General features: G+C 53.1%; 1 protein-coding gene across 1 annotated transcript; it reads right to left on the bottom strand.

The window, feature by feature from the left end:
* Nucleotides 1-1,868: 1,868 nt before the first annotated feature.
* Nucleotides 1,869-11,077, bottom strand: ccdc187 (coiled-coil domain containing 187). Its single transcript, XM_042343691.1, has 12 exons — nucleotides 10,968-11,077; nucleotides 9,605-9,694; nucleotides 8,422-8,484; nucleotides 7,997-8,123; nucleotides 7,415-7,505; nucleotides 4,381-4,498; nucleotides 3,980-4,134; nucleotides 3,631-3,693; nucleotides 3,425-3,535; nucleotides 2,794-2,903; nucleotides 2,399-2,499; nucleotides 1,869-2,055 (listed from the first exon to the last, which is right to left on the bottom strand). The coding sequence occupies exons 2-12, from the start codon at nucleotides 9,651-9,653 to the stop codon at nucleotides 1,901-1,903; spliced, it is 1,143 nt and encodes a 380-aa protein (XP_042199625.1). The 5' UTR covers nucleotides 9,654-9,694; nucleotides 10,968-11,077; the 3' UTR covers nucleotides 1,869-1,900.
* Nucleotides 11,078-12,030: the final 953 nt, after the last annotated feature.

The raw sequence follows: 12,030 nt of genomic DNA, 5'->3' as shown, positions 1-12,030 counted from the left end.
TTCTGCCTGTTTTATTTGACGTCTGTTTATATATAGATAGCCCTTTTATGAAATAAAAATTTATTCTTCTAAACCTGCGGCTGTGTTATTCTGTGGGGGGAGGAAGGGGAGGAGGAAACCATAACAAGCCCAAAGTAATAGTGATAATAATCCTTGATTTCAATGTATCACTCTATCAGGTCGTTGAGTCGTCTCAAAGCGCTTCACAGGACATCCTCTAAAATGGTATGACTGTGTACTTTACCTGCGAAACGCAGCAGTCAATCGCACACAGCAGTGTCCTACAAACAGCCACGGAGTGAGTGAGTAAGCAAGTGAGTGAGTTTTATTTGGGGGATAAAGTTGTACCAGCAATTAAACCCGAATCCACACACAGCGCAAGAGACAAGACCGATTACTGTGAACCCCACTCCCAGCTCAGTGTCTCAAAGAGCTTGGCAGGATTTCACTGTGAAGTGTAGTGACTGTATTTCGTAGTCAATTGTAGCTCAAGATCGTTCAACATGAGATAACTTGACTATGTTGGGTGATGGTGGTGGGGGGGTGGGGAGGGAGGGTTGCAGCTTTTGCACAGTGAAACCTAAGTAGCAAAAATTATTTGGGGTTGTTCATGCGCTATTTCTTAAGAGATTTCTTAATTAAGAAACCACGAGCAGTGGTGGGCACAAGTCATTCCCACAAGATGGGACTTCTCCGTTGAGAAATCCCGTTGAGAAATCTGACAATCTCGGGCACTTTGTGAGCTCATTGTTTAGGAAGTCAGTGACCAGTCACCCCAAGAAGCTGCTGTTCTTCCCCCAAACCTCCCCCACCCATACACTACACACACACACAGAGCCAGTGTGGGAGGAGGGAGGGGGAGGGGTGAGGGGGAACGAGAGCTCAGTAACTAGCCTGTGGGAGGTTACTACTAGCAAAGGCTTCACCCCACTCACCCCCCCTCTCCACAGTCACAGGTCACTTCCCACCCACTCAGCTGGGAAGATTAGTCAGAATGGGGAGGAAGGAGGTACGACATGAGTCATGAGTTGCTGTGACTGATGACCTTAGTTGGGGGCGGGGGGGGGGGGGAGAGGGGGGGCACAGGCTGTTGTCGGGTGGGGGGAGAACTGTGACTGATGCCCCCAGTGACCAGAGCTGGTCGTGCTCCACACGCCAGTGGCTGGCACCACGTGGTCCCGTCTGTCATATGCCTATTCTCTTCCCCCCCCAACTCCACTGTGGTGTGTATGAGTGAGCGAGAGTGAGTGAGTGTGTGTGGTGGGGGGAGGGGAGGAGTCTTGAAGATTGGGGGCTTTGGGTTTTATCAAAGATAGTATTTGTACTATTTGGACAAAATATAAACTTTTAAAAAAAAAACTGAAGAAGAAAAAAAAGTTACTCTGGTCATCAGGGACCGGTAATGTAACAAGTGGTGAAAGGAAGAATGGTCACCGTGTTGTGTTGCTCCTCCTCCTCCTCCCCCTCCCAACCCAACCCCCTTCACCCCAACCCCCAACCCCCAACCCAGGGAGTAACAACCATCTCCAGTCACTCCAGAGAATAAACATGGCGGCAATGGCAGGTCTCTATCGCCCCCGTGTGGCCAATTCAAGAGCAGCACCATAGCGAGACCAGAGCGATCAGGGCCCGGCTGTTGAGGAATTTGTGGTGGACGGAAAAGGAAGGACGTTAAGTACTGTGAGAGGGGAGGAGGGGGGAACAATGTGGGGGAGAACAATGTTAGTGGGGAGGGAGCCGGCCGGGATAAGGCATTGGGTGATAATCATCACATGAACCCCAAAAAAGTGACAGAGTGGGTGAGACACAAGCAAAGCTGACAACCAACCCGTTTACCCCCGCGTTCACCCCCCCCCGCCGCTAACCCCCCCACCCACACACACACACCCCCTCCGCACGCTCACTGCTGTTTGCAGCTCTCCTTCTTGTCCTTGGATTTTTGCCGCGGGAGCTTCTCCTGGGGACGGCGGGTGGGGGGGATGAACTCAGGCTCGGAATTGTCGTCCATGTAGTCATAGAGACCACCGGGGGGCACCGGGCAGGACCCGCACATCTCTGTAAGAAGGGGAGGGAGGTGGCGGGGGGGGGGGGGGGGGGAAGTCTGTGAGCAACACACTGACACCACACTGAACACCCCCACCCCCAAAACAGCTCCAGCCAGCAATCTCCAGGGCTTATATCACAACAATAATAATAATAATTCTTGGGTTTGATTATAGCATGCCTTATTGCGTCGTAAAGTGAATTGACTGTATTTTGTGGGTGAAATGCAGCAGCCAATTGCACACAGCAGTGTCCCACAAACAGTCGTGGATTGGGGGTTAAAGTGTAGAGAATAACAGCCCCCTGCCCCTCCCTCCATCCTCTCCCCCCACCCCCTCGGAGCAAGCGCTGTTACCTGGTGTGAGAGGAGAGTGTGGCTCAGGCTGGGAGACGTCTGTGTTTTGGGTTTTGAAGGTGGGATCCAGGGCCTCGGCGATGTTCCTGGGGAAAAGCTGCCTGCAAAATGGGAACAGATTCCAAAGTTCAGGATGGCTGCAGATCGGCACTGTTCACTATGGAACCATCTAGGAACAGGAGGAGGCCATTCAGCCCCTCGAGCCTGTTCCACCATCCTATTAGATCATGGCTGATCTGTACCTCAAGTCCAATGATCCACCGTTGCCCCCAATCCCTTGATACCCATGACCTAACAAACATCTATGCACCTCGGTCTGGAAAATTTGAATGGATCCAACCCATAATCCACAGCCTTTTGGGGGAGGGGGAGAGTTCCAGATCCGCTGGACCCACCTGGCTTTCCGCACGTGCTCCATGGACGTGTCCTCTCTTGGGCGTGTCCACTCACCACTCGCCATCCCTACGGATCTCAGCCTCTCCCCCCGGCCCCCTGCCCTGCTGCTCTGCAAAGGAAAACACAACCTTCGATGTTCAAACCCTCCTCGTCTCCTAACGTCCAGTACAATATATAGTTTGGGTCACGACACATGCATAAGACTGTCAGGATTTTTTTTTATCTGGGGGTCGGCCAGACACATGCGGAAACCCATCACCGTGCTTAAGAGTATCCCACCTAGACACGGAAATCCCAGAGATAGATTGTGGCATCCTTGCTTACCTAATTCTGGAAAGTCTTAAGCGCAGGTTGGCAAGAACCAAGGCTTGGGGGGGAACCCAGAGCATGCGTTGGGGTAACTGCTCGAGTCTAACCAGCTGAAACCACAGAGCTTGCCATTGATATCACTGTCCGGCAAGCTTTCACTCTGCTACGATGGTGGAAGGTGGACTGGATGGACTTTGGTCTTCTCTTGTCTAGCAATTCTTATGTACAGCCTCTCCCAGCCACCCCTCCCACAGCCTCTCCCCCCACACCGGCCTTCCCTCAGCCCCCACCTCTCCCCTCCCCCCCACCCTGGCCTCTCACCCGTTTCTCCCGGACTCCGTCGCGATGGCAGGTCCTCTCGTAGTCGGTGCCGGCCTCCTCCGCCTGTTTCTGAGCTTTCAGCTCCTGACGCTGGATAAAGCGAGCAATCTCCTGCAGCAGAGGCCAGCCATCGGTCACCACAGTCACGACAACATCCCCCCACCCCACCCCACCCTACACACTCGTCCTGTCCAGCCACACGTTACCTCGTCCTGGGCCACTTGTGCCACTCGGAAATCTTCTTCCCGGCTCTTCTGACTCTGTGATTGCTGTAAAAGGCAATTAGTTACACAGTTACAACCATAATAATAATAATATTCCTTGCATTTGATGCGGCCCCTTATCACGTCGTTGAGACGTCTCAAAGCGCTTCGCAGAATATAATATAAAGTGGAGTGACCGTGCATTTTGTAGGCGAAACGTGGATGTGGGTTGGGAATGAGAGGCGGAAATTACATGCCCCACAGCGAACAATCCCACCGCGCCCGTCGATCAGTCATGCTCTCGTCCTGGGGGGGTGGGGGGGGGTGGGGGCGGAAGGTTTTGCGGACGGACCATTTGTTCGAGCCGTGTCTCCTCCTCCTGCTGTAAGTGCCTGGCCAGCTCCTCGTCCCCCCGCAGCCCCTCCGTCTCCGGCAGCTGCTCCCCGTGCTGAGGGTCCCGGATCCCGAGTCTGGCTGTGCCCCTCTCCAGAGACCACGCCCCGATCCCTGCCCACCAGAGAAACAGGTCATCGGTCACTGTAGCCCAAACACACTGAGCAAGTCCACCTCCCATACACCCCCACACTGACTTGCCCCGCCCCTGCTTGCCCCGCCCCCATCTCTGCCACCTACCTCGCCCCCTTCTCACTTGCCCCGCTCCCCCGCTCACCTTCCCAGTCCCCGCGCCCCCCCCACCCACCCCCTCCCGGCTTGCCCCACCCCATCTCCTGCATACCCCGCCCCACCGCTCACCTGCCCCGCCCCCGAGCTCACTGTGAACCTCCTCGGCGGGCGGGGGCAGGGCATCCTCCTGCCCCTCCTCCTCCCGCCTCCGCAGCTCCTCCTCTTCCTGGAGTCTGCGGGCTATTTCCTGCAATTGCGAGGCGTGAAATTAGTCACTCGTTACCGAGACGGACAGACAGAGGAGAGTTGGCGGAGAGTTACAGTGCAACTTCCCCCCCTCCCCCCACCCCCTTAGTGTTTTGGTGGGACACGAGCCTCCGCTCGGTAGCCGTGCCGGGAAGCTGCCCGAGCGAGACAGGGCAGCTCGTCGCTCTCTGCGCGGTTGCCCACAGGAGGGCGCCAACGCTCCACAGCCTTCGCCGGTCACACTCCAGCAACGCAGAGCACACAATCAGAATCCCGGAGGTCCGAAGCCGCCCCCGACCGCGGCGCCGAGACGTCGCGCAGCCCTTCGCAGAATATGCCGTAAAGGGGGTTGACACGTGCACCTCGCGGGCGAAACGCGGCAGCTGGTGCGCGCGGCAGTGTCCCACAGACGGCCGTGGAGCGAGTGACCAATTTTATTTGGGGGGGTGGGGTGGGGGATTTGTTGGGATTTGTTGGGCATTTGTTGTTCCTGCCCCCAGCGAGGAGGGTTAGTGCGATGGTACAGTGGTGAGCAGATGTGCAGTCTGTGCAGATGTGCAGTCTGTGCAGTCTGTGCAGTCGTGCAGGCGGAACTGCGATGTTTGAGCTCGCGGCCAAGCTTGGCGCACCCTGTCAGCGCGAACACAGCGCTGTTTGTCTGTTCAGGTGGACGTTGTGACACTACTCATTCAAATGGAATTTTTCCCAATCGGAAAGAGAAGGGAGTTTCTCTCCGGTGTCCTGGCCAACGATGAAATCAAATTCGTCACTTGATCCACCACTCTTTGTGGGATACTCTGCTGTGCCCAACTGGCTGCCTTGTTTTGCCCACAAAATATAGAGTGAATCCGCTTGACAAGTGTATCTTGTGAAGCGCTTTGAGACGTCTAAATCAGTCGTCTCACATGTCTTTGTTTTGGAACGGAATATTAACTGTGTTTAGTGAGTTGCGGTAGGGCAGGCTGGACTGAGCCCCGGGCTGTGCGGTAATATTAGACCAGAGACGGAGAGTTTGGGAGTGGCAGGACGAAAGTGGGAGGAAAAAAAATTAATTAACTCCTTTGTAAAGTGCGCGACTTTCCCGTGTCTGTGTCACCAGCTGCCTGGGCTCAAACCACCAAACGGCACCCACTTGCTGGGGAGCGAGGCTTAATCCAGCTCAGGCTGATGGGATAAATTTTCCCCCTTCGTTTTTCTCTCTCTCTCTCTCTCTCTCTGTGTCTGTCTCTCTCTCTCCCTTACCCCTCCCTCCCCCATCGTTCCCTTAGCCCCCTCGCCCCCATACCCTTTGGTCTGAGCTGCTGTGAATCCACAGAGGAAACCAACAACCACAACTTGCATTTATATAGCGCCCTCCATGCAGGGTAGAGCCCCAGAGCATTCTGAGCTCTGGGGTGTGCGTGATCAGAGCGGGTTGGATAGGGGGGTCAGTCTCCCCCCAACCAGTACCTTGTGCCACTAACCATCTCCCCTACTGATTCCATAGACCCCTCACACTCAGCCTCAACCTGCAGCTCATTAAAGCCACTGTCTGCGTGTGTGTTTTTTTTCCCCTAATATTAATTATCAGAACAGTTTGCTGTTTTTTTAACTCAGTCTCAGGCTGTTTTGCACATTTTCTGTAATCAGAGGCACGTTTACCAGCTGGGAGGGTACGTACTTCAAAGTGAGAAGGTTACAGCCATCGCCCTTCGATGGTATGTGAGAGAAAGAGAGAGAGAGAGAAAAAGAAATAAAGAGAGGAATCGAGAGAGAGAAAAAGAAAAAAAATAGAAAAAGGAAAACAGGAGAGATGGAGAAGATGCTGCACTATCCAGGACTGTCTGGTCAGGGAGTTGAAACAGCCAAAGTCAGCGTAACTGTGAAACCTTGTCTCACATTGCACTGTGTGAGCGTCTCAGACCTGCCCGTCTCTGTCTTGACTGTCGAGCCATAAATCAGACTCAGCCGCACGTCTCATCTGCAGTAAAACCAGCTCGTAAAGGAGCCAAGACAATTAAATCCCTTGCCTCCCCCCCTCCACACACACGCACCTGGTGTCAGGCACCGTGAGGGCTCTGCCAGGTCTAGCCACGCATTTAACATCTGTAATTAATCCGAAGTGGGGGGGAAGGAGGTGGGAGAAACCCGTGGTCACTCAGACCTGCACAGGAACACGCGCACAGACACGCGCTCACACACATACGCCCGCAAGTGCACACGCCTGCCTGCCCCCCTGCATTGGACATGGAGCCCAGATGGTCTCAAAGGACAACATCTCTGACACTGCAGGGCTTTCTCAGTCTCTCTCTCTCCCCCTCCCCTGTCTCGCTCGCTCCGTCTTTTTCTCTCTCACACAGTGTCAAACACGTGGCTTATTATGATGATGAGAGTTTGCCTCAGTGTGAGCTGTTGGCCGGGGCTGGGAGTCTGCAGGAACCTGCCCTGGAGCGGGTGTTATATATAAACAGACTGGCGTGTTGTCTGCACTCGATGGAAACGGTGGATCAGCCCAGATTGTTCTTGGCAAAAAGATGGGTATTTTTCCGAGCAACCTTTTGCAGGCTGGCACCGTGCTTAGCTTTCGCCTTCCTCTTATCCGTTTCCCCCCCCCCACACTCAGCTCTCATATTTACTGCCAGCCACAGGAATCGGTGTGGTGGGTGGGGGTGGGAGGAGAAGGTAGGGGGTGGGAAGGCACTTCACCTCACTTGCTGGGAGACATCCCAGGGCTCAGACCGGCCCTCAACCAAACCCAACTCGACACAGTGATATTTCTCCACATCTGCTAGTCACTGTGGGGGGGAGCTCATTAGAGAAATGGTTGATCTGGTTTTAATGAGACGTTTCAGACAGAGTTGGCAGAGATGAGAGAGGGTGGTGAGGAGAGAGAGAGAGAGAGACACACCCCCCCCACCAACACCCTCCACAGCCCTACCTTGTCCTCCTCCTCCCGCCGATGCCGCTCAGTTGCTCGGCTGTGAATCTCCTCCTGCACGGCCCGGGCATACTGAGAGTCCTGCTCCTCCCTGCGCACACACACAACACCATCCCGCCTCAGTACACAGCGTCAGTCTCCCCACCCACCCCACCCCCATTGTCCCCCCACCATCACCCCCTCAAACAAGCACATGCCCCATTTACCCCCTCAAACACAACCCCAAGCCTCCCCCCCCAGCACACCATCAAACCAACTCAGAAACAGCATCAAACGCCCCCCTACCAGCTTCCCCCCCCACTCCCCGGCACAGCCCAACCACCACCCCCAACGCAGTGTCAAACCCCACCACTCCCCCAGACACAGCGTCAAAAACAAATAGCATTTACACAGCGGCATTCAGATGGGGCAGCGTACGGGAGCCAGGTGGGGGTTTGCGTGTGTGTGGAAGGGAGGGGGTGGCCATAAGCAAGGTCGAAAAGGAAGGTCTTTCAAGTCGCAGGGAGGGGAGCATAGGGGGGGGTGGGGGCGCTTAACAACCCACCCTACTCACACGCACACCCCCCGGGGAGTGGGACCTGCCTGCTCTGCTCCTCGCGGCTGTGACTCCGTGCCTGGCGCTCCTCCTGGTCCTGTAGGATCTTGGCCACTCGCACGTCCTGCCGCACCAGCTGGCTCTTCTGGACGTTGGAGGCGTAATGTTGTTCAACTGCAACAGCAACACGGCACCGACAGTCACTGCCCGAGTTCGTACGTGGGGACCCGCGTTTACTGGCTGGGTGCGTGCATACTGCTAGGTATGCAGAGGCGTGTGGAGTAAGGAAACTTACCTAAGAATTTGCGCTGCCCGGGAATCGCACCCGGATCCTCTTGCATGCGAGGTAAGTGCTCTAACCGCTACGCTACGTGACAGAGCGCTTACGGTCTGCGTCACACAGGCCCCCAAAGTGGCTGAGACCAGAGTGGTGGGGGGGTGGGGTGGGGGGTTTAGGTGGGTCCTCACTTACTCTCCTGCTCCTGGAGACTGTGGGCCAGGGCTCCATCCTCCAGCAACGCGAATCCCCGGCACACTGTACACACACGAGAGAGAGAGAGAGAAGACACGTTCAGGGGTCAGACCACATAACACCCAGAGCATCACCAAGCCAATTTATCCTTCTGCTTCCCCCCACCCACCCCAAAGAAGACTCTGACTTAACCAAAGGGAGGGGGAGGCAGATGGCAAGCAATAAATAACAACAACTTGCATTTATATAGCGCCTCTCATGCATGGGAGCCTCCCAGAGCGCTTGAGGTACAGATCAGCCATGATTTTATAGAATGTCGGAACAGGTCTCGAGGGGCTGAATGGCCTCCTCCTGTTTCCACGGAATGCCTAGTGTGGAGGGCAGGGGGGTGGGGGGATTTTGTTGTGTCAAAAACGTTGTGGAGCCATGAAAGTAATCCCTGGGGTGGAGCACGGCTCAGCTCCATCCTCCACTGCGGTGATGGACACTTCTAAATAGAGGTTGTGAGGAAACCAGGAAATTTAGTCACACTCGTGCCCAGCCGACAATTTGTGGCTTGCAAGCAGACATTACACACTGCCCACATCCTAATAGAGGGGGAGGGAAAAAAATCGAGGGGGTGTGAGGGAGAGACAAGGAGAGAAGGAATGAGAGACAGAGACAAAGAGACAGAGCAGTTCCTTCACAGTTAGAGACTGACCACTGTGAGCTAGAGAGGCACAGATAGGACCTGGGTTTAATAATTCACCCAATTCAGTGCTCCCCCCACTCTCTCCCCCCAGCACTGCGCTGGAGAATCAGTGGGGCTCGAACCCACAACCATCTGTCTGACTCAGAGACTTGGACTGCAGGCTGGCAGCTTGAATCGTTCAGATGGAAACTGGATAAGCAACAGAGCCGCAAAAAGATTAAGGGACACGGAAGAGAGCGCCGGGATGAGGTTTCGGGTGGGGGCTGAGGGTAACAGTGATAGGAACACAACAACAACAAATTGCATTTACGCAGTGCCCTTCGCCTCAGGAGGATGCCCCGAGCTGCGGTCTGCAGTCAAGAGAGGTGTGGGTATTTGGGACGGGGGGGCAGGTGGTGGAAGATGACCCAAGGCGCAGTCGAAGAGAAAGTTCTTGAGAATATCATGACCCCCGCACTCCCCCCACGGGGCTGAACGTTTCCTGTATCTTACCCTCCTGAACCCGCGGCAGTCGGGACTGATCGATCGCGATCTCAGCCATTGCTCTCGCGTCAAACCTCGGCGCACATGCTCCGAGCAACTCTGGAAGAAAAGGAAAATAATATGAAATAAAAATGCAGCGGGAGGAAGGTTTAAAGCGGGGATCGGGACCTGAGCCCTGCTGGGACTCCAACAAAAAAAAAATCTGAATTTAAAAACTCCTGAAAAATTTGCTGATGGGATTCAATGTCATTAATCAGTGCAATTCATTACACATTACTTGCTCTCCTTTCAGGCACCAACACACCGATTACACACACACGTAAACACACACAAACACAACAACAACAACTTGCATTTATATAGCACCCCTCAGGCAGGGTAGCCTCCCAGAGCACTTGAACACACAAACATATACACACACACAGAGAGACACAAACAAACACACAGACAGACACACAGGCACAAACATACACAGGTAGATACAAACACATACACGCATATATATATATGCATACACACATACACAGATACAAATACACACACACACACACACAGAGATACAGACACAGATACAAAGACACACACATACAGACACAGATACAGACACACACAGATACAGACACAGATACATACAGAGATACAGACAGATATGGACACACACACACACGGATACAGATACAAAGACACACACACACAGAGTTACAGACACATATACAGACACACACACACACACAGAGATACAGATACAAAGTCACACACACACAGATACAGAGACACAGATACAGAGACACACACACACAGATACAAATAGAGACACACACACACACAGATACAGATACACAGATACAGAGACACACACACACAGATACAGAGACACAGATACAGATACAGAGACACACACACACAGATACAAATAGAGACACACACACACACAGATACAGATACACAGATACAGAGACACACACACACAGATACAGAGACACAGATACAGAGACACACACACACACAGATACAGATACAGAGACACACACATACAAAGGAACAGAGACACGGGATTCAGACAATGGGAAAAGTCTGTCCCAGCCATTCACCCCCAAAACACCCAAAACTGCCCCAAAACGTTTTTAACCACTCAAAAAATAAGTTTAAAAAAAACGAGACAGAGAGAGAGACAGAGAGAATCTCACTGTGTTGGGGGAACAGCCTGAGAGAGAGAGGGGGAGAGAGAGAGAGAGAAGAGCAAAACTTTCCAAGTCAGAAAAAAGTTAGGAAAGTTAATAAGACACAAAAAACATGCAACAGCCACAACACAAACACAAACATGCATTTTTTTATATTAAAAAGCTGAACAAAGTGAAATAAATGGTCTCACTCCAGCCCCTGTCTCCCCCACTCCACAGCTTCTCACCAAAGTTTGTCGTAACTTGTGGAACAATGTGGACAAAAAAAAGTGTCCAGAACTCTCTCAGAGAGCTGCTGCCTCTATCTATCTCTCCAACTCACTTTCCCCTTAATTCTCTCCCTCTACTGCATTGGCTGTTGAGTGCCTTATTCTCTCTCAGTTTATTCCCCCCTTCTTTTCTCTCCCTTCTCTTTATTCGCTCGTTCTCTCTTTATGCTGTTTTTTTCTGTGTGTGTGTGTGTGTGTTTGGCTCCACCTCTAATTCCAACAGCTGGCTGTGTGTGTGTGTGTGTGTATGTGTGTGTGGGGGGGGGTATTTGTGTGTGTGTGTGTATGTGTGTGTGTGGGGGGGTATTTGTGTGTGTGTGTGTATGTGTGTGGGGGGTATTTGTGTGTATGTGGGGGGTGTTTGTGTGTGGGGGGTGGGTGTGTGTATGTGTGGATCGCGAGCCAAACCCTGGCACACAAAAGCCTTTTTGTCACCCACTGGCAACCATCCCGTGTGGTATGTGGGTGAGCGGCCAGGTTTACAGAGAGCTGGTCAACGAAGACATTCCTCTTCGACCACCTCCCTTTGGTCATTTCCCCCCTTCTCCCCCCCCCCCCCCCCCACACAGGCTCGGGGTCGTGCTCCTCCACTCTCAAGCGCTGTGGGGCTCTACCCTGCATGAGGGGACCTATGTAAATGCAAGTTGTTGTTGTTGAATGTCTGGCGGAAATTAAAAAATCTCTTAAAAGTACGTGTGCGCGTGCCTATGTTTGTGGGCATGTGGATAAAAACATAAGAAATTTTGCTGAGGCCGAAAGAGGACCAAGGTCCATCCAGTCAGTTGCACATCAACTAAACTATATACGGTATCCCGCCCGAGATATTGTTTCCGAACAGAAATCCATTTACTTTGTTCTTAAAAGAATCGACACTTCCTGCTTACACCGTCTCCCTAGGCAGCCTACACATGTGTGTGTGCTTGCATGTGAGCATGTGTTTGTGCTTGTATGTGTACATGTGTGCGTGTTATTAAGCGCCGTGTGG

This window comes from Callorhinchus milii, unplaced genomic scaffold (assembly GCF_018977255.1).
Source record: "Callorhinchus milii isolate IMCB2004 unplaced genomic scaffold, IMCB_Cmil_1.0 Scaffold24, whole genome shotgun sequence".
NCBI lineage: Eukaryota > Metazoa > Chordata > Chondrichthyes > Chimaeriformes > Callorhinchidae > Callorhinchus > Callorhinchus milii.
This window is presented reverse-complemented; position numbering and strand designations above follow the sequence as displayed.